The 26,235-nt window shown below is 44.1% G+C and overlaps 1 protein-coding gene across 1 annotated transcript; it reads right to left on the minus strand.

Moving 5' to 3' along the window:
* Positions 1 to 1,859: 1,859 nt before the first annotated feature.
* ZNF114 (zinc finger protein 114) lies at positions 1,860 to 12,892 on the minus strand. The gene is made up of 4 exons (XM_038528390.1): positions 12,850 to 12,892; positions 12,137 to 12,226; positions 5,070 to 5,196; positions 1,860 to 3,446 (listed from the first exon to the last, which is right to left on the minus strand). Exons 2-4 carry the CDS (start codon positions 12,137 to 12,139, stop codon positions 2,344 to 2,346), a joined length of 1,233 nt encoding a protein of 410 aa, XP_038384318.1. The 5' UTR covers positions 12,140 to 12,226; positions 12,850 to 12,892; the 3' UTR covers positions 1,860 to 2,343.
* Positions 12,893 to 26,235: the final 13,343 nt, after the last annotated feature.

Consider the following 26,235-nt stretch of genomic DNA (forward strand, 5'->3'; position numbering starts at 1 on the left):
GGTGACCCCAAGCCAGTGAATTCTGTCAAGGATATAAGCTCCGCCCACCATCAATTATGAAGAAACAGAAAATGCATTTTTTAAAAAGATTTTGTTTATTTATTCATGACACACACACACACAGAGGTAGAAACACAGGCAGAGGGAGAAGCAGGCTCCACGCAGGGAGCCCGACGCACGCGGGACTCGATCCCGGATCTCCAGGATCATGCCCCAGGCCGAAGGCAGGTGCTAAACCGCTGAGCCACCCAGGGGTCCCATAAAATGCATTTAAAAACCTTCAACAGTGCTAACTCTGGAAAAACAAGTCTACGTACCCTCAGTAAATAGGATGAGAAAAATTAATATGGCCAGGCAATTGACAGTATCAGCCCCATGAGACTGAAATGAACATTAGAACATCTGTCCCATAACGGCATCAAGACCACATAATCTGACCATAATGCATTTGAATCTTGACCAGTAACAATCAAATGACCAAAAAAAAAAAAAAAAAAGGTTAACATAGAGCACGCTAAACCCCAATCTAAATTAAATGAAGTTCAAACAGGGCTTCATGTTAGTGAGACCAACTGTATGTAAATTCTAACAAAGCCCCTATATATCAAAATTCACACGGGGGAACTGCGAGGGCATATAGAGGGATTTTCATCATCTCATAGGATTTCATTAGAGAAGAAAAATTGGAGAATCATGAAATTTAGTCCCAGCTGAAGGATGAGACAATGTAACAGCAGCAATCATAACATTTACTGTGTTTCTCTCCTATTAGGTACTCATCTGTGTCTTGTGAGGAGCTGGAATGGAAGGCTTTTTTTTTTTTTTTTAAGATTTATTTATTTATTTATTCATTAGAAACACACAGAGAGAGAGGCAGAGACATAGGCATAGGGCTCCTTGTAGGATACCCGATGTGGAACTCCATCCTGGATCCTGGGATCACACCCTGAGCCAAAGGCAGCCGCCCAACCGCTGAGCCACCCTGGTGTCCCTGGAAGGCTTTCTTCTATCTATTACAATCACAGAATCTCTCCAGCAGGTGGCTGCTTGTGCAATTTAAGGGATGAGTATTTATTTATTTATTTATTTATTTATTTATTTATTTATTTATTTTTTTAAAGATTTTATTTATTTATTCATGATAGTCACACAGAGAGAGACAGAGAGGCAGAGACACAGGCAGAGGGAGAAGCAGGCTCCATGCACCAGGAGCCCGATGTGGGATTCGATCCCGGGCCTCCAGGATCGCGCCCTGGGCCAAAGGCAGGCGCCAAACCGCTGCGCCACCCAGGGATCCCAGGGATGAGTATTTAAAGAGGTCCTCCCACATTCTTTACTCCTGTGAGGAGTCTCCACAATGTGAGTTCCTACAGGGATTACCCAGAGACAACACTGAAGGCTTTTCCATATGCCTTAGATTCATGGGGTTTCTCTCCAACAGGAGGACAAATATCTACTGAAGATGACAGAAGGGGCCACCTCAGTGGCTCAGTGCATTAAGCATTGGATCCTTGATCTCAGGTCTTGATCTCAGGATCATGAGTTCAACCCCCACATTGGGCTCCACACTGCCTATGGAGTCTACTTTAAAAAATTAACAATTAATAATTGGGCCACCTGGGTGGCTCAGCAGTTTAGCGCCGCCTTCAGCCCAGGGTGTGATCCTGGAGACCAGGGATCGAGTCCCACGTCAGGCTCCCTGCATGGAGCCTGCTTCTTCTCCCTCTGCCTGTGTCTCTGCCTCTCTCTCTCTGTGTGTCTCTCATGAATAAATAAAATCTTTTAAAAATTAATAGTTAATAATAAAAAATCATAAAGATGAAAGGTTAAAAGCTTTCCACAGACCTTAGTTTCTTAGGTGTGAATATGTAAATGCATGAATTCTCACATTTCTGTCGTTCAGGGAAGTTGAGCTTCCTTTCAATATGTTCTTTTTTTTTAAGATTTTATTTATTTATTCATGAGAGACACAGAGAGAGAGGCAGAGACACAGGCAGAGAGAACGAAGCATACGCCATGCAGGGAGCCCGATGTAGAACTTGATCTCAGGACTCCAGGATCATACCCTGAGCCAAAGGCAGACACTCAACCGCTGAGCCACCCAGGCACCCCCCTTCCAATATGTTCTTATGCGTTCAGTATTTTGAGAAAATTAATGAAGCTTTTCCCACATTCCTTTCATTCACATGAACTCTCTCAATTGTGAATTTTTATTTATTTATTTATTTTTAAGTTTTATTTATTTACTTATTTAAGCAATCTCTACACCCAATATGGGGCTTGGACTCACAACCCTGAGATCAAGAGTCACATGCTCTTCTGACTGAGCCAGTCAGGCATCCCTCAACTGTGAGTCTTCAGATGGTTTTTAAATCTGGAAGAATTGGTGAAGGCTTTCCCACATTCCTCACATTTATAGGGTTTCTCTGTACTGTGAACTCTTCTATGTTCATTAAGTTTTGAGGACTTACTGAAGTCTTTCCCACATGCTCCACATTTATAGGGCTTCTTCATATTGTGCTTTTTTAAATGTTTGTTAAGGTGTAGGGAATATCTAAAGGCTTTCCCACAGGTCTTGCATTCGTAGGGTTTCTCTCCAGTGTGAATTTTCATGTGTTTCATAAGGAATGACTGATATACATAAGTTTTCCTACAGTCTTGACATTTATATTTCCCCCTTCTAGTTTTAGTCTTCCTGTTTGAGTCAGAATTTGCAATGTGGGCAAAGGTTTTATCACCTTGATTATTCTCATGATTTGCCTCTGTTGTACAGGATTGCCTCTGCACATCATGGATCGAGCTATTTTGGAAGGTGATTTCACATGGATTAGACTCATAAGTTTTCTCTTCAGCATGAGTCCTGTATGTCCTAAGGGAAATGTCTTCACCAAAGGCTTTTCCAAATGGATCCCATTCATGAACGTCCACCCCCATGCAGATATTTTTACGTATGTGAAGCACATTGTTCTGATTGTCAGTCCATGTGTGTGACTCTGACTCTGTCCGATATCCTACAAGCGGGGTCAGCTCAATGCTTGGCCACAAGACTCTATCATATTTGTTGTTTCTATACATCTTTGGATTACTGGTTAGGACAGGATTTTGTTTCACAATATTTGAGGCACATGTTTGGATACAATTTCTTGTGGAATCTCTCCATGAAGGCCCAAGATTTGAGCTAGGTATAAAGTTGTCTCTCATTTCATGATATCCACAGATATTAACTGGAGACTCACCCTTCTTGTGCACAGCAGCAACTTGCTTGAACTTTTGCTCCCTTTGCTTGGGTGGCTCATCTGTTTCGTGGCATTTCCAGTCTTTTCCCAACAGGGAGAACTGGGAACTGTTGTTCACAGCACACACTCTATTTGCTTCATCAAGTGTCTTTTTAGCAAGAATGTCCTGCTGTGGGGTTGAGTTTTGGGTTTTATGCTGACTCATCAAATCTGAAATAAAATGACACAAAAATTAAATTCTTTGTTGAGAGTTAAGGTGGGTTGGAGATGCTAAAACAGGCAAATGCCCATGTGGGTTTCTTTTCAAATGTTCACACATTTCCTCACATGAGAGGAAAACGTGAAAGGGAAGAAAGAGTAAGTGAGCCAGCAAGCAGATTCTGGACTGTGTCAGGAGCTTGACTATGGCAAGGATAGGTTCTATGTGAACAGAAGCTGCTGTGAAACAGTTCTGTGGGGATTGAGAGTGTAATCAGGAATGCCATATGGAAGAGAACTGGACAAATATCTATCATGGGCTGAATTTATATCCTCCACAGATCTGTATGTTGAAGATCTAACCCCCCTCCTCCATGTGATGGTATTTGCAAGTGGGTTCTCTGGGAGACAATCAGGTTTAGATGAGGATATGACAGTGGGGCCTCCATGATGGCATGAGCATCCTTACAAGAGCCAAGAACAGAACTTGCTGTCTTTCTACCATATGAAGACATAGCAAGACGGTGGCCATCTGCAAACCAGGGAGAGAGACCTCACTGGGAATGAACCTGCTGGCACCTCCACCTGGAACTTCCCAGCCTCCAGAATGTGACAGATAAGTGTCTGTGGGTAAGTCACTCAGACTATGGCATTCTGTCGTCAGAGCGCAAACAGACTAAGACAGAGTCCACATGTAATTCTGAAGACCAAGGGGCACAAGTCTTTGGGACAAAAAAAAAAAAAGAAAAAATGAGAGCACAGCTGGAATAAAAAACCTGTATGGACAGGACAATGCTCAACATAGGTGAGTCTTAAGAAACAAAACAAAACAAAACAAAACAAAAACAGAAAAAAAAATAGGTGAATCTTAGCTTGCCTCCCCAAAGCAATGGATTTTTTCTTTTGAAAAATGGCAATGGGGGCACCTGGGTGGCTCAGTCAGTTAAATGTCTGCCTTTAGCTCAGGTTATGATCCTGGGGTCCTGGGATCTAGTCCCACCTTCAACTTCTTTTCCGTGGGGAGTCTGCTTCTCCCTCTGCCCCTCCCCATGCTTGTGCTGTCTCTCAAAAAATAAATAAAATATTAAAAAATTTAAAATAAAATCCTTTCTCATAAAGATTCATATCTGCCCAGAGCACAGGTGCACAGTACCTAGGTAATATCCCCCCACACCATTCCCAGACCCGCTTCTTGCTCCAAATGGGAGATCAGACTAGGTTTGAGCCCTTGAGATCCCGGTCACTGGGAAATGGGACTGTGCATGGTATAAGGGAGTGATTCCAGGACTTTCCATGAAACAAGGTTGCATGCTGTGGTCTACAAGAGTTCCAAAGCTAAGCAGCTATGAGTATGGCACAAAAAGTAGTCCCTCCATTTTCCTTGTGAATGCACTGAAACTCTCTATGCTCTGTGCTCACTCACTTAAGGATCCCACAAGGGCTGTTGTTAATGATGAAGAGAATAAACATGTAATGCAATGGACAGATTTCCTGTTTCTCAGGGGAAACTTTATGTCCACCACCTGGGGGCAGTAGCTCCATCTAGATCTCTGGGAACACAGGAAAGGGCCTGACTCGCATTGGTCCCAGCCTTGGTCCCAGCCATGAATAAGTGTGGGAGGGTGAGATCCTCACCCACAGAGGCCAGGTTCCGGCAGTTCTCCAACATCACGTCTCTGTAGAGATTTCTCTGCGTAGAGTCCAGCAGAGCCCATTCCTCCTCAGTGAAATTCACAGCTACATCAGTGAAGGTCACAGGGTCCTAAAACAACACACCCGTTTGGGGTACTGTTAGGAGTTGAATTGTTTCCCCTCCCAAAGATGTGCCAATGTCCTAAAACCCAGTACCTGTGAATGTGACCTGATTTGGAAATAAGGCATTTGCAGATGTAAAGAGGTACCATGAGGTCATGCCAGAGTAGTGGAGGGGCCCTATTCCAATGACTGATATCTCAGAAGAGGAAATCTGCACACAGACACACAGAGGGAGGAATGTCACATGATGGCAGGAGTGGGGACCGGAGTGAAGTGTCTATAAGCCAAGGAGAGGACTTCATAAATCGTACATAAAACTGTCCCACTTCCAGTCTGAATCAGACATAATTTACCAAAACTGTATTGCTATTCATCTCTTTTTTTTTTTTTTTTTTTTTTTTTAAATTTATTTATGATAGTCACAGAGAGAGAGAGAGAGGCAGAGACACAGGCAGAGGGAGAAGCAGGCTCCATGCACCAGGAGCCCGACGTGGGATTCGATCCCGGGTCTCCAGGATCGTGCCCTGGGCCAAAGGCAGGCGCCAAACCGCTGCGCCACCCAGGGATCCCGCTATTCATCTCTTGATCCAGCATTTATCCTTGTGGGATTACTCCAAGACTACCCTAGCCCAAAAGCCAAGTGATATCTGCACATAAGGAGTGATTAAAGGTTTTTTTATAACAGCAAAAGATTGGGGCAGCCCCGGTGGCGCAGCGGTTTAGGGCCACTTGCAGCCGGGAGTGTGAATCTGGAGACCTGGGATCGAGTCCCTCGTCGGGCTCCCTGAACGGAGCCTGCTTCTCCCTCTGCCTGTGTCTATGCATCTCTCTCTCTGTGTGTCTCTCATGAATGAATAAATAAAAATCTTAAAAAAAAAAAAACAGCAAAAGGTTAGAGACTACCCCAAATATTCAACAAAGAGGATTCCTTATAAAAGTATGATATGCCCACACAATGAAGAAACTTGCAGCCGCAGATAAGAATGAGCCAGATATCTTATATACAGATATAAAGTGATATTATGTGCTCTCCAGATTATATGTTTTATGTATTTTTTTAATATATTTTTTTAATTTTTATTTATTTATGATAGTCACAGAGAGAGAGAGAGGCAGAGACACAGGCAGAGGGAGAAGCAGGCTCCATGCACCGGGAGCCCGACATAGGATTCGATCCCGGGTCTCCAGGATCGCGCCCTGGGCCAAAGGCAGGCGCCAAACCGCTGCGCCACCCAGGGATCCCTGTTTTATGTATTTTTAAAAAGATTTTATTTATTTGAGACAGAAATAGAGAGAGCATAGTGGGGAGAAAAGGGAGAAGCAGGCTCCCCACTTAGGAGGGAGCCCCATATTGGACTTGATCCCAGGAGCCGAAGGCAGATGCTTAACCGACTGAGCCCCCCAGGTGCCCCTATTTTATATTTCAAGCAAAAAGAAAAAAAAAGGCACAGGAATGTATAACAAACCACAGACTTATCAGTAAAGGAACAGGTGGGAGAGGAAGGAACAGAAGAAAGACTTGTCTAAATACAACCTTGTTATATACATTTTCATTGGGAACCTGGTAATGTGCACACATTCAGTAAGAAAACAATCCCCCAGGGGCACCTGCCTGGTGGCTCAGTCGGTTAAGCGCCTGCCTTGGGCTCAGGTCATGATCCTGGGGTCCTGGGATCGAGCCCTGAGTTGGGCTCCCTGCTCAGCAGGGAGTCTGCTTCTCCCTCTCCCTCTGCCTGCTGCTCTCTGGCTCTCTCTCTCTGTCAAATAAATAAATCTTAAAAAAAAAAAAAAAAAGAAAAAAAAAGAAAACAATCCCCCAAATAGGGAAACTCAACTAAATGACAGCAAGGGTATATCAAGCTGGCAGGTTAACCATTTGGAGTGAAAAGTTAATTTGAGAGATGATAGCTACACCTTAGCACATAATAAATAGTCTCTTGTACAAAAGAAAGGAAATCAGATCTTGGCGTTATTACTAAGTCAATACTAACACTGCTTCTTACAGATGTTTTACATGCCCTGCAGGATCAGGCAAAGGGATTATGTCAATAAGGAAGCATGTTTTTTTTAGTCTGAGAAGGAAAGATTCAAATTTAAAATTACAAGAGATGAGACGCCTGGGTGGTTCAGTGGTTGAGCACCTGCCTTCGGCCCAGGGCATGATCCTGGAGTCTAAGATTGAGTCCGACATCAGGCGCCCTGCATGGAGCCTGCTTCTCTCTCTGCCCGTGTCTCTGCCTCTCTCTCTGTGTGTGTCTCGCATGAATAAATAAATAAAATCTTTAAAAATAAATAAATAAAATTACAAGAGTCAGGGCGTCTGGCTGGCTCAGTCAGAAGAGCCTGCAACTCCTGATCTAGGGGTTGTGAGTTCGAGCCCCACATTGGGTGTAGGGATTACTTAAATCAATAAACTTAAAAAAAGGTTTTTTTAGAAGTTAAAAAAGGTCGACTTCATGACAAAATATCAGCAGAAACACACATAACGCACGCATGTGCGCGCATGTGCACACACACACACACACACACACACACTTGCCCAGCCAATCTCTGCAGAGAAAATGCCCAGAAGAAATAATAAGCAGGAAGCACTGAGAAATAGCTGCTTTGTGAACAGAAAACGCAGAGTGTGAGTCTGAGCGATCCTGTGGTGTCAGAAGGCAGAGAAGCCACCCTACACGGTGTGAAGAGGCACAGAGGCTAGTTGTCAGGGTCTCCGAGTGGTTCCATATGGGAAATTCTGAACTGTAAAATAGCAACTGATTGAAACACTGGATACTAAAAACACATGAACTCCTAATAACACCCAAATGGGAAAACCAAAGTGGGTGGGTGGAGGGAGCATTTCTGGCTACCAGAGGCTGCTTTTAGCCCTTAGTCTAAAACTTGGGTAATGAAAGGAAAAATGTCTTTGCCTTTCTTTGTTGTTGTTGTTGTTGCTTGTTTGGAGACTTATTTATTTGAGAGAGAGAGAGAGAGCATGAGCAAAGAGGAGGAGGCAGAGGCAGAGGGAGAAGCAGACTCCCCGCTTAGCAGGGAGCCGGGACCCAGGGCTCAATCCCAGGACCCAGAGATCACAACCTGAACCAAAGACAGATGTTCAACTGACTGAGCCACCCAGGTGCCCTAAGTTTTTGCCTTTCTACTAGGAATGTAACTCGAGTAACTGAATACTCCTTCTTGATGACAGAAAACCCTACAGAGTTCCAGCTAAAAAACTTCATAGGAATGACTGCATTGAAGAGCCACCATTTTGCACCCTAATGAAATAACTGATTCAGGAGACAAGTACTCTCTCCCTGTCCCCTTTCCTCAGCCCTTCCCCCAGCTCGTGCTTTGTCTCTAAAATACATAAATAATCAAAATCTTAAAAAGAAAAAAAATAAATCTAACTCTGAAAGATACTTTTTGGTAGAGACTACTGGAATTCAAACTCTGGACAGGCATTAGAGATATCTTGAGTTATTTTCTCTCTCTCTGTAAAGCACCGTGTTTGGTATCCTGGATGCCCTGATTTCTAGTGACTTTAAAGATTTGGAGAATTTTTTTTTAAGGATTGTTTTTATTTATTCACGAGAGACACAGAGAGAGAGAGGCAGAGACACAGGCAGGGGGAGAAGCAGGCTCCCTGCGGGGAACCCGATGCAGGACTCGATCCCAGGACTCCGGGATAACAATCTGAGCCGAAGGCAGACACTCAACCACTGAACCACTGAGCGACCCAGGTGTCCCACTATTTGGAGAATTTTTTTTTTTTTTTTTTTTTTTTTTTAATTTTTTTATTTATTTATGATAGTCACAGAGAGAGAGAGAGAGAGAGGCGCAGAGACACAGGCAGAGGGAGAAGCAGGCTCCATGCACCGAGAGCCCGACGTGGGATTCGATCCCGGGTCTCCAGGATCGCGCCCTGGGCCAAAGGCAGGCACCAAACCGCTGCGCCACCCAGGGATCCCTATTTGGAGAATTTTTTTATTGTGTTTTTTACATTTGTATTCCTTAGAATACAAAATTTTTTGTAAAAATTCTATTTTTACAATTTGTATTCAATTTTTTTTTCAAAATTTGAAACATTTCAGATTAGAAACTAAAAAATATATACATTAAATATACATATAAACAAAGTCAGATGATATCAAGGACTGGTGTATGTTTTTACATATTAAAAACATCTTCAGGGGTGTCTGGGTGGCCCAGTCAGTGGATTGTGAGACTCTAGATCTCATGGTTGTGGATTTCAGCCCCACATTGGGTGTAGAGATGACTTAAAATCTTTAAATAGAGAAGGAAAAAAAAAAGCTTGGTGGTATAAAAGAACTTTCTAACCATTTGCATTAAATCTCAGGAAGTGTGAACAGATATAATACAGGGAAAATGAAATGCAAGCAAGCCATTGATCACAATCCACCAGCTTCTGGGGATCCCTGGGTGGCTCAGCGGTTTGGCGCCTGCCTTTGGCCCAGGGCACGGTGCTGGAGTGCCGGGATCGAGTTCTGCGTCAGGCTCCTGGTGCATGGAGCCTGCTTCTCCCTCTGCCTGTGTCTCTGCCTCTCTCTCTCTCTCTCTCTATCATGAATAAATAAATAAAATCTAAAAAAAAAAAAATCCACCAGCTTCCACACATTGCCACCACTTCCCATCCCACTTCACTGCCCTTCTCCTACTGCACTATTGTAAACAAAAGTCCAGCTATCATAGCATTGCATTCTCAAATACTTTTATTATATATCTCTAAAGCAGGAGGAATTTTTTTTTTTTTTTTGCGTGAAGAATCTTTTAAAATGTGGCTGCAACATTATCAGGCTGAGAAACACTAGCAGTAATGTTTTTATAGAATCAAATACCCTAGTCTGTCTCCCACGACCCACATACTGCATTTGGTTACTTGAGTCTTTTAAAATCTGTAACATTAGCTGCAGAAGAGTGTCCAATGAGCTCATTTTCAGGATTTTAAGGAACCTTGAAAAGATATGCAAGAATCTACAAAAGGGGTTGCTTTGGGGTGGCCAGGAGTCTAGAACAGAGTGAACCAGGGTGGATGGAGGAAGGCTTCAAGGTCTACCCTAACCAACTTGCAACTTTTTAAACACACTAATCTATTACACATTCCAGAAATAAAATATTAAGCGAAATACAGCTTACAATTAAATGGTTTACAATGCAATTGATGAGGTTGACTTTTTTTTAACCTTGAAGTCATCTTTTCCAGCTAAAATAAAAATTCCTTCTCCTGGGGGGATTTAATGGCTTTTATATTTCAAAATTCTCTAGGGGTGTAAACCACCTGCCAGATGTCAGAGTGTTCTTCAAGTTGGAACTGGAGTACCCACATTTTCTTAAATATACTGACTCCATTTCTTAGGAAATAGGCAACCATAATACTTTGGTTTCAAAAATTTCAAACAGTTATGTAGGGTCCCCCAAGATCCCCTTGCGTTCACTACTCCGGGGTTCACGTGAATTCAGGTTTTCACCAAACAGAAATGTGACACTCGGGATCCCTGGGTGGCACAGCGGTTTAGCGCCTGCCTTTGGCCCAGGGCGCGATCCTGGAAACCCAGAATCGAATCCCACGTCGGGCTCCCGCTGCATGGAGCCTGCTTCTCCCTCTGCCTATGTCTCTCTCTCTCTGTGTGTGACTATCATAAATAAATAAAAAAAAAAAAGAAAGAAATGTGACACTGAATATTATAAAGTTCTTAAGTGCTTGGGCAAACTGGAGATTATAGGCAACCTTGTCCTTGTGAATGCAAGGATGCAAAATCCACCCTGCATTCATTCGGTGAAGAGATCAGATGTGGATGAAACCAGTAGCAAAGTCAAAAGGACTCTTTTTTTCCACCCCTTACTTGGCTGTTTTCTAACTCACAGATAAACTTTGTTTTCTGAAAATCATAGCCCTCAAAAAATGCTGCCATTTGACACCATATCAGTAAGAAAAGAACATCCCATTCTTGCCTGGGGCATCTTGAGTCATTTGGACGGAGAAGCAGTCTCAATCTGCAACCCTGGGCAAAGAGCTTCAGATAAGGGGTTTGGGACACAACATTCCGCCTCTATCTGACCCTGTAGTTTCCAAGGGACCATCCAGACCAGGTAATTCCTTTGTGTGCAGTTCAGCTTGAGCCTAACTAAGCCGGGATGCCTTTACATTTACCCGGAATACCACCCTCTCCTGTCCCCGGGTTATCCTATAATGAAGGACTTCACCCCTGCTTTCATTTGCCAGGTTCCTCTAGGTGCAATATGATCTCTCTCCCTTGCAACAAACCAGTAAGTCCTTGGCCATCTCAGACACGTTTGTTTGGGACAGTGGGAAAACAAAAACACACCCCAAAACAAAGAGAATGCATAATTCTGGGTGGGCTCAGGTGAGCAGGTAGAAGGAAAACATCCACATTTGGCAGATGAAACACATCCCCACCTGCCCTGTGCTTTCCATGAACCAGGCTGAACCGACTAGATGAATGACAAACAGGCAAGTTGTTCGGATCCTGATCCTGGATCCTTTTATAATGCCCTCCACAGAGCTCTCAGTCCCCCCAAAAAGGAAGAAACTGGACCAAACCCAAGGAAGGCAATCGTTTCTCTCGAAGAGAACCCAATGGCATCCTCTCCGTCTATGCCCAGAATTTGTCAGCTCGCTCTAATCACAGCGGACTCCCAATACCCGCATGGATCCAAACAGCGGCTCCCTCCAGCCCCGCATCCGCCGGGCGCCGGCACCCCCCTGCCCACTCCAGGGACTGCAGTGGGGGTGGGGGGGCGGTCCCTGCCTCCTGGGTCAAGCGGAGGGAGCATTTGGGGCTCAACGGAGGTCACTCTCGGCCTCCGCTCTCCTCCCGGGCGGGCCGGGGGAGTCGGGCTTCCCCGGGCAGCTGCTCCCGACCCTCCGGAACCCGACCCGCTCCCTCCCGCAGTGTGGACTCTCCCGCAACCCCGACACTCACCATCTCGGCAGCCTGGGCTTCTGGACGCGTCCGTCTGTGGGCGGCACAGCCTAAGAGCCGGTTCCCGGTGCTGGATAGACGGCTGCAGGACTGCAGACGAGAGGGATGGGGCTCTGAGAATAATAACTAAATACACAAAACGGGCCTCCCGGGAGAGATCGGCGACAGATTCATGCAGCCCAGGCCCTTTGTACCTGCTTCCCGACCGCCTCCAAATCGGTGGTAGAAGGGATGGGGGGCGGGGAGGAGGAGCCAGCAGGAAGGGGATCCCGGGACCTGCTGCCCTGCCCGGGCCCTGTCATCCCAGCGCCCCACCCTTGCACCCAGGATCCCGCAGAACTTTCTCCCCAGCCACTTCTGCTCCCTGGAGGCTTCCAGAAATGAGAACCACCTCCCCGGGAAAGGAAAGGAAGACTTCCCTTGTGCTGGAGCAGGACACAGTCGGGTGGAGGGGTCCCCAGTTTCTCTCTCTGTCACCCCTCCTCCCTCTTTTCCTTTGGCAACCTTCTCCACCCCGCAGGCGCTAACTAGCGGCTAACCCGCAAGGTTTGCACCAACAGTTCAGAAAATACTACTCTGATCGTTACTGGGATTGAACCAGAGACCCTCGGGCGAGAACAGTCGCGACCTCCAATCCCAAATTCCAGTGAAAGAAAACAGCTGCCTACCATTCAGCTGCAAAACATCTAGATCAGTTTAAGCTGGAGCGTCACCTGATCTTCAGGTGCCCGGCGAAGCGCATCCGGAATGAAGCCTTTAACCTCAACCCGAGAATTTCTTATGGATGGTCCGTGGCAAGACTTGGTTTTACATCCTCTCGCCCCCACCCACCCTCACGTCACCTGCTCCCCCCACCCCGTCCCCGCCCTCTGCCCCTCCCCCAAAGATCGAGGCCAGCCCAGCCTGTTCCTCCGACTCTAGGAAAGAAGGGCAGAGAACCGCTAAAAGTCAATGAAATCAGTTAAATTTTTATGCAGTGTCTCATTTCTAGCAATGCAATTCTACTCTAAAGCTTTCATGGCCTAATATTAATATATACCTAAACTCATTTTAAAATATAATATAAAATAATCTCTGCGCCCACAGTGGGCTCCAATTCACAACCCCCGAGATCAGGAGAAATCAAGAGTCCCATGCTTCTCACTGACTGAGCCAGCTGGGTACCCCCTAAACTCGTTTTTTAAAAAAATACTTTATTATTATTATTATTATTTTATTTTTATTTTTTAACGCAGTATGGGGGGGGGGCGCCTGGTGGCTCAGTGGTTGAATAACATATGCCTTTGGCTCAGGTCCTGATCCTGGGGTCGCGGGATCAAGTCTCACATCAAGTTCCCGGCAGGGAACCTGCTTCTCCCTCTGCCTACGTCTCTGCCTCTCTGTGTGTCTAATGAATAAATAAATAAAAAATCTCAAAAAAAAAAAAAAAAAAGAGCAGTATTAGGTTTACAATAAAACTGAGGCAGGGCAGCCTGGGTGGCTCAGTGGTTTAGCGCCGCCTTCAGCCCAGGGCGTGATCCTGGAGACCTGGGATGGAGTCCCACGTCAGGCTCCCTGCATGGAGCCTGCTTCTCCCTCTGTGTCTCTGCCTCTCTCTCTGTGTCTCTCATGAATGAATACATAAAATCTTTAAAAAGAAAAACAAAAAACTGAGGCACTATGAAGACTTCCCATATATCCCCGACCCCAGAAATGCATAGCCTCCTGACTCATCAACATTACTCACCAGAATGCGACTTTTCTTTCTTTTTTAAACCAGAGATGAACCTACATACAGTAATCAAAGTCCATAGTTTACCTTAGGGTTCACTCTTGGTGTTGTGTATTCTATGGATTTGGACAAATGTATAATGTTGTATTTCCATCACGGTAGTATATTGAGTTAGGGACAGATAGGGCTAGGCAGGGAAAGGCCCAGAGTCAGGCTCCCATAAATCCCAAGGACACTGAGATGCAACAAAAACAGATAAAGAAGTACATCTGGCCCTTGGCTCCAAAATGTTAGGGAGTATCTTCCTTTGCCTGCTACAAAGTAATCACCAAGACTCAAAAACAGTCATATGTCATTCACTCAGGATAGCAAAAGAAATCTCAAGGCCATAGAGTCCCTGGTCACGTTCTCTATAAAGCGCCAACCAAAAAAACCTCCAGTGGCAACCCTGAAGGGACCCCTCTCACTCCTGAGAGCTTTCTCTGTATCCTCACTTAATAAACTTCTATCGTGGGATCCCTGGGTGGCGCAGCGGTTTGGCGCCTGCCTTTGGCCCAGGGCGTGATCCTGGAGACCCGGAATTGAATCCCACATCGGGCTCCCGGTACATGGAGCCTGCTTCTCCCTCTGCCTGTGTCTCTACCTTTCTCTCTCTGTGTCTTCATGAATAAATAAATAGAATCTTAAAAGAAAAAAAAGAAAGAAAAGAACCAAGCTCTCCCCCTTCAATACCAAGTATTTTCACTGCCCTAAAAATCCTCTGCATTTTATCTCTTCATCTCTTTCCCTCTACCCCTACCTACACTACAATCAATTTTTTGTTGTGATGAAAATATACGTAACAGACATTAATATTTTAACCATTTTTAAGAGTTCAGTTTAGTGGCATTAAGCACATTTACACTGTTGGGCAACCATCTGCAGAACGTTTTCATTTTTCTAAACTAAAATTCTGTATCCATTAAACACTAAATCCTGTCAGCTGAAAGAAAACCGACTTTATCCACCATAGCTTTTGAAACAGTCTTTCTGATTGCTCTGAAGAACTGCTCCAGGGCACCTGGGTGGCTCAGTCATCTAAGTGTATGCCTATGGCTCAGGTCCTGATCTTAGGGTCCTGGGATTCAGTCCCACATTGGGGGACAGATAGGGCTAGGCAGGGAAAAATAAGGGAAAGGCCCAGAGTCAGGCTCCCATAAATCCCAAGGACACTGAGATGTGTCTCTGCTCAGGTATCTGCTTAGTGGGGAGTCTGCTTGTCCCTCTTCCTCTGCCCCTCCCCTGCTTGTGCTCTCTCTCTCTCTCAAAAAAAAAAAATCAATAAAATCTTAAAACACACACACACACACACACACACACACACAAACAAAAAAAAAAACTGCTCCAAAACTTGTTAGCTGCAGGGGATTATATATACAGAAGGGAGAGGAGTAAGCTGCTTGCAAGCTGTTCTCCAAATACTTGAGCGTGGCAAGGTGTAATTTGTTCCGGCTGTAAATATTAAGGTTTGCTCATTTCTGTGGAGGCACGAGAAAGACTCTCAGGTCATCTCAATATATATGTTTTTATTATACCTGATTGTTTAAAAATATTGCTTGCATGTCTCTGCTTAACTGGTTTCTCAGTTCTGTTTTTGATTCTTCCTTGAGGTCACCTGAGATGGTCACAGAAGGCTGACATAAGTCACTTAATGCGATTTTTGCACCTGTTCCCCGTTTCCTTCTCCCCCTAGCCCTGAATAACCTCTGCTTTCCGACTCTATGACTTTGACAATTCTTTTTGTTTTTTTAAAAGATTTTATTTATTTATTCATGAGAGACACACAGAGAGAGGCAGAGACATAGCCAGAGGGAGAAGCAAGCTCCCTGCAGGGAGCCTGATACGGGACTTGATCACGACCAGGATCACGACCTGAGCCAAAGGCAGATGTCTGCTCAACCACTGAGCCACCCAGGTGCCCCAGACTTTGACAATTCTAAGTACCTCATAGAATCAGAATCATATAATACTTGTCCTTTTTATATCTGGCTTTTTTATTTAATGCAATATTTTCAAGGTTCACCCGTGTTGTGGTATGTGTCAATACTTCATTTCATTTTATGGGTGAATAATGTTCCATCATAGGGATACACCACATTGGTTTATCCCTTCATCCATTGATGGGTTATTTTCACCTTTTAACTATTGTGAATTATGTTGCTATAAACCTGGGTGTACAGGGGTGTCTGGCTGGCTCAGTTGATGGAGTAGGGGACTCTTGACTTCAAGGTTGTGAGTTTGAGCCCCTGATTGGGTGTAGAGATTGCTTTAAAAAAAATCTTGACAAAAAAAAGTGTGTGTATAAACACACCAATTTGGGTTTTTTTTTGAGTTTTTAAAAAATATTTATTTATTTATTCATGAGAGACACAGAGAGAGAGAGAGGCACAGGGAGAAGTAGGCTCCATGCAGGGAGCCCAATGTGGGACCTGATCCTGGGACTCTAGGATCATGCCCCGGGCCGAAGGCAGGCGCCAAAACCACTGAGCCACCTAGGGACCCCCTAGAAGTGTTTCTATGCTATAATTTATTTTAAAGCTTTTGCTTTCTACTCTTTGGTATCGTATCATTGTATTCATTTATTTTTATTTTAAAAATATTTTATTTATTTGACAGAGAGAGAGAGCAACAATAAGCAGGTGGAGTAGCAGAGAGAGAGGGAGAAGCAGACTCTGCTGAGCAGGGAGTCTGATGGGGGCTCTATCCCAGGACCCCAGAATCATGACCTGAGCTGAAGGCAGATGCTTAACATGAGCCACCCAGGTGCCCCTGGTATCATTATATTTAAAGCATGTTTCTATAATCTCTATAATTTAATTTTTAAATCCCATCTGAAAGATTTTGTCTTTGAATTGGAGTCAATCCATTTGTATTTAATGTAATTACTGATATAATTGAATTTAAGTCTGTCATTTTACTATTTATATTTTCTCCTTATTGTCCAGCGTTCCTTTTTCTATTTTTTTACCTACTCTTGGATTATTTTATAATATTTCTCTAAATTATTCAGTGTTTTAAAAATATTTTTCAGGGGCACCTGTGTGGCTTGGTTAAGCGTCTGCCTTTGGCTCAGATCATGATCTCAGGGTCCTGAGATCAAACCCCACGTTAGGCTCCCTGCTCAGCCAGGAGTCTGCTTCCCCTTCTCCTGTCCCTTCCCCACTCTGCTCTCTCTCACTAACTCAAATAAATAAATTCTTTTTTTTAAAGATTTTAATTATTTATTCATGAGAGACACACAGAGAGGCAGAGACACAGGCAGAGGGAGAAGCAGGCTCCATACAGGGAGCCTGATGTGAGACTTGACCCAGGGACTCCAGGATCACATGCTGAGCCAAAGGCAGATGCTCAATTGCTGAGCCACCCAGGTGTCCCCCCCACCCTTTAAAAATTTATTTATTTAGGGGCAGCTCCAGTGGCTTAGCGGTTTAGTGCCGCCTTCAACCCAGGGCATGATCCTGGAGACCTGGGATGGAGTCCCATGTGGGGCTCCCTGCATGGAGCTGGCTTCTCCCTCTGCCTGTGTCTCTGCCTCTCTCTCTCTCTAGCTGTGTCTCTATGAATAAATAGATAAAATCTTAAAAGAAATTAAAAATATTTATTTATTTATTAAAGATTTTATTTATTTATTCATGAGAGACACAGAGAGAAGCAGAGAGATAGGCAGAGGGAGTAGCCGGCTCCATGCAGGGAGCCCGATATGGGACTCCATCCTGGAACTCCAGGATCATGCCCTGAGCCAAAGGCAGAGGCACAACCCCTGAGCCACTCAGGCATCCCAAATAAAATCTTAAAAAAATGTTTTTCCAGTTACTATGGAGATCTTAAAATACATTTTTTTTTAGGATTTTATTTTAAGTAATCTCTATAAGCAACATTCAGAGCTCGAGCTCACAACCCCGAGATCAAGGGTTGCATACTCCACTGACTGAGCCAGCCAGGTGCCCCTGAAAATACATTCTTGACATAAACATCTAGTATAAAATTATAGTTTTATTACATTGAAGATAATGTAAAGACCTTATAAGTTAAATTCACTTACTCCCTCCCAATTTATGACCTATTGTGTTATATATTTTGGAACAATACACATTTTCAATCCTATAAGGTGCTATCGTTGATAGCACATTGATATGGTTGTTTTATACAACCACCGTTAATTTAAATTTCCCTTGATATTTATTCTTCTCTTTGTGTCTTTTGTCCTTTCTGCATCTCTGCCTCATCTGCTATTATTTTTCTTTTTTTTAGAGTAGGACAGCTGGTGATAAATTCTCTCAAATTCTTGCCTCAAAATGGTCCGTTTCATTTTTGTTTTTAAAGATATTCTTCCTGGGTATAGAGTTCTGGATTGGTATTCTCTCATTCACACTTTAAAGACATCATTCCATACTTTCTCTGTGGTTGGATCTTTCTATTGGGAATTCAGCTGTCATAATTTTTATTTTTTTAAAGGTAATATGTACTCCCTACCCCCCTCCCCAATACTGCTAAGCTTTATTTTTTTTAAATATTTTATGTTTAAGTAATCTCTACACCCACTATGGGGCTTAAACTCAATACCCTGAGATCTAGTGTCATACATTTCACTGACTAAGCCAGCCAGGCACCCCCTTCTTCTGTTTTCTTATTTATCTATTTATTTTTATTTTTAATTTTTATTCCTTTGTCTTATGCTCCAAGCTCCATTTTGGATTTTCGTCCCCTACCAACCTTCTAGTTGTTATTTACTTTAGCTGTGTGTAATCTGAGATTACTCATAAAAACTAATAAAAAATTAGTTATAAAAATGTTTTTCATCTCATGCTTCACCCCAGACTTTCTCTGCTGATGCAGGGAGCAATTCTTAGGGCACCTGCATGGCCATTAACACTGGTGTGTATGCAAACCTGAGTGTGGGAAGGTATGAAACACTCTCAGCAGCCTCTGACTGAGGGGTCATGGGAACTGATAAAGTTTTGGAATTATAGGTGAGGTCTGGAGCTGACAACCAAGAAAGAATTCTTGAGACGTCTTTGGTGCGAAATGGTGGTTTTATTCCAGCACAGGGATAGGGTCTATGGGCAGGAAGAGCTGCTGCCCCAGGCCTGTGAGGGATGGCTGATTATATACCTGGGAGTTGGGAGGGGCTTGATGATAGTGTACTCTCTAAGGAATTTTGGAAGCAAGGTGTCCAGGACCTTGAGTGGGCTAGCTATTGTTGGGAAAAAGTCACTTACTACCGTCTAATAAAACCTGAGTTTTGAGACCCTTCAGATGTATATCTGGGGGCCATGTGCTTGGGGGATGATCGCCAACATGTATCTTGGGGGTTTAGAGATAAAGGAAATTTCTAAAGAAATTCTTTTTAAGGTTTTATTTATTTATCCATGAGAGACGCAGAGAGATGCAGAGAAAGAGGCAGAGACACAAGCAGAGGGAGAAGCAAGCCCCATGCAGGGAGCCTGACATGGGACTTGATCTCAGGTCTCCAGGATCACGACCCGGGCTGAAGGCAGGCGCCAAACCACTGAGCCACCCAGGCTGCCCTCTAAAGGAATTTTTATATATTAAAATAGACTTACAGGATCCTGGGGGTCGAGCTAAGATTGCCTTTTGCCCTTAGCAAAGTATGAACATCAAAGCAGTTGAGTCTGTAGAGGAATGTCACTCTCCTTGTTTCAAGGACTTGTCAATGTGCTTTCCTCTGTTCCCCTATCAGGAACCAGTGAGAAAAAGCCCCAACCTACTGCCCTCTGTTGGGGCAGTTCTTTTTTTTTTTTCTTAAGATTTTGTTTATTTGAGAATGTGAGAGTGAGTGAGAGAGAGAGAGAGAGAGAGAGAGAGAATGTGTGGGGGGAGGGGTAGGCAGAGGGAGAAGCAGATTTCTTCCTGAACAGGGAGCCCCATGTGGGGCTCAGTCCCAGGATCCCAGGATCATGACCTGAGTCAAAGGCAGATGCTTACCTGACTGAGCCACCCAGGTGCCCCTGTTGGGGCAGTTCTGAGTAAATTCTATGTAGCAACTCAAAAGATGCCCAGAATTGTTGTTGCACTGTTGTTTAAAGTGGGAACCAACTCAATATTCTAGCCTTGTCTTGGCTTTCCTCCTTTCTTTATTTCATTTTCCCTAGTGCCCCCACATCTATTCTCTCTGTTCAACCTGTCCCCAAAATAAACTGCCTGCACAGAAGTCCGTTGCGTCAGGTGATATTTGGGGTGAGGGTGGGATGGTAGGGGGAACGCTTTAGTACAGCGCAAGAGCTCCCCCTTCTAGCCTCCTGAATCCATTATAGTGAAGTTTCCCCTTATGCATTTTCATAAAATAATGAGGATTTCAAAAGAACTCTACTCCTGGAAGGGTGCCTGGGTGGCTCCTTGCGTTAAGCATCTGACTTTATCTCAGTCCAAATCTTGATCTCAGGGTCATGAGTTCAAGCCCCCACTCTGGGCTCCATATACTCTACTCCTGGAGCACCTGGGAGCATCTGAGAGCACCTGGCTGGCTCAGTCGGCAGAGCATGTGGATCTGGATCTTGGGGTTGTGAGTCCAAGCTCCACGCTGGGTGGAGAGTTTACTTAAAAGAGAGGGGGAGAGGGATCCCTGGGTGGCGCAGCGGTTTGGCGCCTGCCTTTGGCCCAGGGCGCGATCCTGGAGACCCGGGATCGAATCCCACGTCAGGCTCCCGGTGCATGGAGCCTGCTTCTCCCTCTGCCTGTGTCTCTGCCTCTCTCTCTCTCTCTCTCTGTGTGACTATCATAAATAAATAAAATTAAAAAAAAAAAAAAAAGAGAGGGGGAGAAAAAATACTTTTCCTTTATGCTTAAAAAATAATCACTCTTCATGAAATTGTACATTTTCCAGCCAATGTTGTTATGTTCCAGGCATGTTAGCATGCCTCTGCTTAACTGGTTTTCCGGTTCTTCCTGTTCCAGATTCCTCTTTGAGGTCACTTGAGATGTCACAGTAAGGTTGACATCAGTACCTACAGCAGTTCTAGTGCACAAGGGATCAGAATATGGCACCCCATAATCATTTAGCAATATATTTGTCTACCAGATTGTAGGGGCCAAGGGCAGGCCGCCCCAAAATGTGCTACTTTGGTATATTGGCTATTTTATTTTTTTAATTTAAATTTGTTTATTTATTTATTTTAAGTAGCCTCTACACCCATCACAGGGCTTGAACTCACAACCCCGAGATCAAGAGTCAAAGGCTCTACTGATAGAGCCAGCCAGGCGCCCCCAACCATTGGTTATTTTTAGTAAAAGTTCCTTAAGAAACAGTCAGTGCAAGGACACTCAGGCCTTTCTCTGTCCCCCTAAAAGCAGGAAATAAGTCTCCCATTTGAAAGGTCCCCTCCCTGTACTAAGATGTAAAAAAGACATCCTTATCACCAGAGATAGGGACTTTAAAGTCCCAAGACTGTAAAAACAAACAAACCCAAAAACTTGGTCCTGTTTTCCTAGTCTACCTAGGCCCTAATTCCAGTTAGAATTCCTTCCTTTTTCCTTTTAAGATTTTATTTATTTATTTACTTATTTATTTATTTATTTATTTATTTATGAGAGAGAGACAGAGAGAGAGAGAGAGAGAAGGGAGCCTGATGTGGGACTCGGTCCCAGGACCCCAGGATCAGGACCTGAGCTGAAGGCAGACAGATGCTTAACAGACTGAGCCACCCACGTGTCCCCAGAATTCCTTCCTAATTAAAACTCCCAAACACCTATTTTCCTTATCCTACATATTCCTCACAGATGTATGGTCTCTAAAAAGTATAAAAACTGCCTGCCTTGGTCATTTCTTTAGGTCTCACTCAATTTCATTGTGGGGCTTCTCAATATACCTTAAATACAACTATGTTCTCATGTTAATCTGTCTCGCGTAAATCTAATTCTTAGTCCTGCTGGAAGACCCTGAAGGATAGAAGAAGAATATGTCCTGCCTTACAAAATCATTATGATGAGGAGAACGAAGGCAAGGGGGAATGGAGATAAAATTAAATTTCCTTACTGTGTGCAGCCCAGTGATAGATACCAGAGATGGGTAGAGTATGGCCATCTTCAAGGAACTCACGGCTGCCTTAATGTTAATGCTTTTCTAGAGACTAAAAGGGACCTTACCCTGACAATAGCCAGACCTCCAGGACCCTGCAAGTCTTCTTTAACACACGGGAAATCTCTTTAGAGACCTCTGTTACTTTTACCTACCCACTCCCCAACTTAAAAAATATATAATCATTCCCACCTCACAACCTCAGTGCAACTTTCTGTCCAGTTCCTACCCGCATGTTATAATAAAAGCACCTTTTTGTACTGTAAAATGTCTCAAGAATTCTTTTTGTAAAGATTAAATTAAATTATTTATTTTAAAGATTTTATTTATTAGAGAGAGAGACGAGAGAGAGAGAGAGAGAGAGAGAGAGAGAGAGAGAGAGAGAGAGAGAATGAGCAGGGGAGTGGTGAGTAGAAGAGGGAGAAGCAGGCTCCCTGCTGAGCAGGGAGCCAGAAGTGAGGCTCACTCCCAGGATCCCGGGACCATGACCTGAGCTGAAGGCAGAAACTTAACCAACTGAGCCACCCAGGAGCCCCCTAAGATTTTATTTTTAAGTAATCTCTACACCCAACCTGGGGCTTAAACTCACAACCCTGAGATCAAGAGTCCCACACTCCACCAACTGAGATAGAATTCTTTTGTGACTGATGGGCTCAAATGCTCGGCATCAATTTCCGTTGTACTCCTGGACACCTTAAACTTACCTGTATCATATGTCAAAAATAGCTCCATAAAGTTGGGGGAGGTAAAGAATATGCCACTCCAAAATACATCACTTTGGCCAAAGGATTATTTTGAGCGAAAGGCAATTGAGCATTGGTAGATGCAAGAAGAGCTCTCTATCCTTCCCTTAAACACCTGAAAGCAGACCTCAAATTTCTCTTTTAAGGAAGGTACCTGCTCCCCCTGCCTCCCAGCTCTGTATCAGAGAAAGAAAAGCAACTCTTATTGTGGAGGATGGGGAGTCAACAGGACAATGGATTTATATAAACCGACCTTACTAAAGTAGCCTGTGTCTTCCATTAGGTCCTCCCTATATCCCCTAGACTCCTCCCGCACTAGATCGTGTCCCTTAGGGCTCAAACCCTCTTTCCTACTGCTTCTTTGAGCATCACTTTCCTATGAGCTGCTGAGTATGAAGCTTTTAATAAAAACCGTGTGCTTTTTCTCCTGGGCATCTGTCTTTTTGTTGCTTTAATTTGCAGGCCTCTGGGTGCTTAACCTGATGTGGGAAACAAAGTCAAAGAAACATTACATTTCCTTATTACCTATAGCCTATTGGCAAGTCCTTGAAACTGGCTGAGGGACATTCCCTTACGGACTCAACTGCCTCAATGTTAATACTTTGCTAAGGACAGAAGGCAATATTAGCCCGACCCCCAGGATCCTGTAAGTCTACTTTAACATACAAAAATTCCTTTGGGGTGGCCCTGGTGGCTAAGTGGTTTAGCGCTGCCTTCAACCCAGGGAGTGATCCTGGAGACCCGGGATCGAGTCCCACATCGGGCTCCCAGCATGGAACCTGCTTCTCCCTCTGCCTGTGTCTCTGCCTCTCTGTGTGTGTGTGTCTCTCATGAATAAATAAATGAAATCTTAAAAAATAAAATAAAATCCTTGGAATTTCCTGTGAGAAGAGCGAGAAAGGTGTTTTTGTTATGTTAATGAGGCGACTATTGGAAAGCACCAATGGATGGGGATGGTTGCCAGGGGAACAAACCTTGTGATGAGAGGGTTAGAACTTTCACCCACCCACCCTGCACCCCCACCTCCAGAGAGGAGAAAGGGGCTGGAGGTGGAATCAATCTCCAATGGCCAGTGATTTACTCAATCATGACATTGCAAGGGAGCCTCCATAAAACTTCAAAAGGACAGGATACAGAGAACTTCTGGGCTGATGAACATGGGGAGAGTGGGGAGGTAGTTGGTCTGTAAAGGACACAGAAGCTCTCTGCTTCCTTTCCTGAAGCCCAGTCCTACACGTCTCTTCCATTTGCTCTTCCTGAGTTATGTCTTTTTATATTAAGGTGGTGATCTAGCAAGTAAAATGCTTCTTTGAGTTCTGTGAGCCGCTCTAGCAAATTAATCAAGCCCAAGGAGGAGATCTTAGGAACCTTTGATCTATAACCAATTGGTTAGAAGTGCAGGTGAAAACCTGGGCTTGCAATTGACATCTGAAGGGGTGGGGATAGTCTTGTAGGACTGAGGACTGAGCCCCCCCCCCCCCCCTTGAGATCTGACACATCTATGGGTAGACAGTGTCAGAACTGAGTTGAATTGGCACACCTGGCTGGTTTAGTCAATAGAGCATGCAACTCTTGATCTCAGGGTTGTGAGCTCAAGCCCCACATTGCATGTAGAGATTGCTTAAAAATAAAATCTTGGGGAAAAAAAATTGAGTTGAGTTATAGGACCTCAGCTGGTTGGTGTGCCCTGGCCCTCCCCTCCCTCACTACACACATTGGAATTGGTACTAGAACCAAGTTAGGGGGACAATTCATTTCCTTGCCTTTCCCAATGGCTAGAGACTGCCTGGGTTCCTTGGTTATGGCCCTTGGGTCCATTTCGAAAGTGCATCTTTTCAATTGTTACTTCTACTCAACCATTGCTTCCACGACTGACACTCTTGCTTCCCTCTTTCATTTCTGGCTCATGCAGAAAATCCAGGAAAATCTTCCATCTCGAAGTCTTCAGCTTAATTACTTCTGTCACATTCTTTTTGCCATGGGAAGTAACAAAATCACAGGCTTGGTGCATTAGGGCATGGGCATCTCTGGAGGGCCATTTTGCCTGTCTACCATAACAAGATAATGATCTCCAAAGACATTTATGTTAAATGATTTTTCTTAAATTTACATAGAGATTGAGAAATCCAGGATAAAAAAATGAGCCAGGAAGGTGAGTGGGAGAAGAGCTATGGCCTGTGGATTACAACTTCATAGGGGAGAGAGAAAATCAGGACCACATTAGAAAGCAAAGGCAAATTTGTCTTCACATGGCTGAATCTGATGTCAAGTACATGATGGATCTGGACGTGTGTATCTTCCAAAATGGAAAGCATTTACCTGACTTCACAGAAGGAAAAACCAACAGAGGAGAGCACGGGGAGTAGCTAAAATGCAACGGAAAGTGTGTGTTTGAAAAATTCTCCTGGGTAATTCTCTCTACACAAACTCTGGGGGAAGGCAGCTGCTTGAACATTGTTTTCCGGTGAGACTTTGTGTCAGGGCTAATTTTAGGAATTGTTCATTTGCATATTGATGGCCAGGAGACATAAAGAAATGACTTGCTTATTACCCACATTTCTGTTGTCACCTCTCTGCCTCAACAAAGCTCTAGAAATTAAATATCTATGTGGCTTCAAGAGATCCTCTAGTTTGGGGCACCTGGGTGGCTCAGTGGTTGAGCATCTGCCTTTGGCTCAGGTCATGATCCCAGGGTCCTGGGATTGAGTTCTGCATCAGGCTCCCCATGGGGAGGCTGCTTCTCCCTCTCCCTCCTCCCACTCATGCTCTCTCTCTCTCTCAAATAAATAAACAAAATCTAAAAAGAAAAAAGAAAGCAACTAGTCACAAAAGGCAGCAAAAGGACTTTATTTCTGTGAAATGTCCAGAATAGGCAAATCGCAGAGATAGAAAGCAGATTAGTGGTTACCAGGGGCTGGAGGAAGGATGCATGAGGAGTGACTGATTAATGAGTATGTTCAGGTGATTGATTGTGGGGACAAATTTGGGAACCAGTGAATTAAGAGGATTATGTTACTAAGTTCTTTTTTTTTTTTTTTTTTTTTTAGTATTTTTAAAAAGACTTTATTTTTTCATAAGACACACACACACACAGAGGCAGAGACACAGGCAGAGGGAGAAGCAAGCTCCCTGCAGGGAGCCAGATGTGGGACTTGATACCAGGACCCCGAGATCAGAACCTGAGCCAAAGGCAGATGCTCAACCATTGAGCCACCCAGGAAACCCAGAGCTAGGGACTCTCGATCTCTGGGTTGTGAGTTCAAGCCTCATTGTTGGGTGTAGAGATGACTTTAAAATCTTAAAAAGATACGTAAAACAAAATGTGCATTTAATAAAATGCATGCTTTTGAGGATACAGCTCTGTGAGTTTTGACAATGCAGAGTTTTATAGCCACCACCGGACTTGAGACATAGAAGGTAGGGGAACTCCAGTCGCTGGCGAAACATTTTCTTGTGTTGCCCCCTTGTGGCCAAACATTCTTCAGCCCTAACTCCGGGCAACCACAGATCTGTTCTCTATCCCCGTAGCTTTGCTAGAACATCTCCTAAATGCAGTCACACAACCTGAAGG

This window comes from Canis lupus, chromosome 1 (assembly GCF_011100685.1).
Source record: "Canis lupus familiaris isolate Mischka breed German Shepherd chromosome 1, alternate assembly UU_Cfam_GSD_1.0, whole genome shotgun sequence".
Taxonomy (NCBI): domain Eukaryota; kingdom Metazoa; phylum Chordata; class Mammalia; order Carnivora; family Canidae; genus Canis; species Canis lupus.

What these genes read in the sequence shown, in the direction of transcription:
- ZNF114 (XM_038528390.1), bottom strand. An exon ending in CCGGAACCTGGCCTCTGTGG is followed by an intron (nt 3,447 to 5,069) that starts GTGAGGATCTCA and finishes ATTTTATTTCAG; the next exon opens with ATTTGATGAGTCAGCATAAA.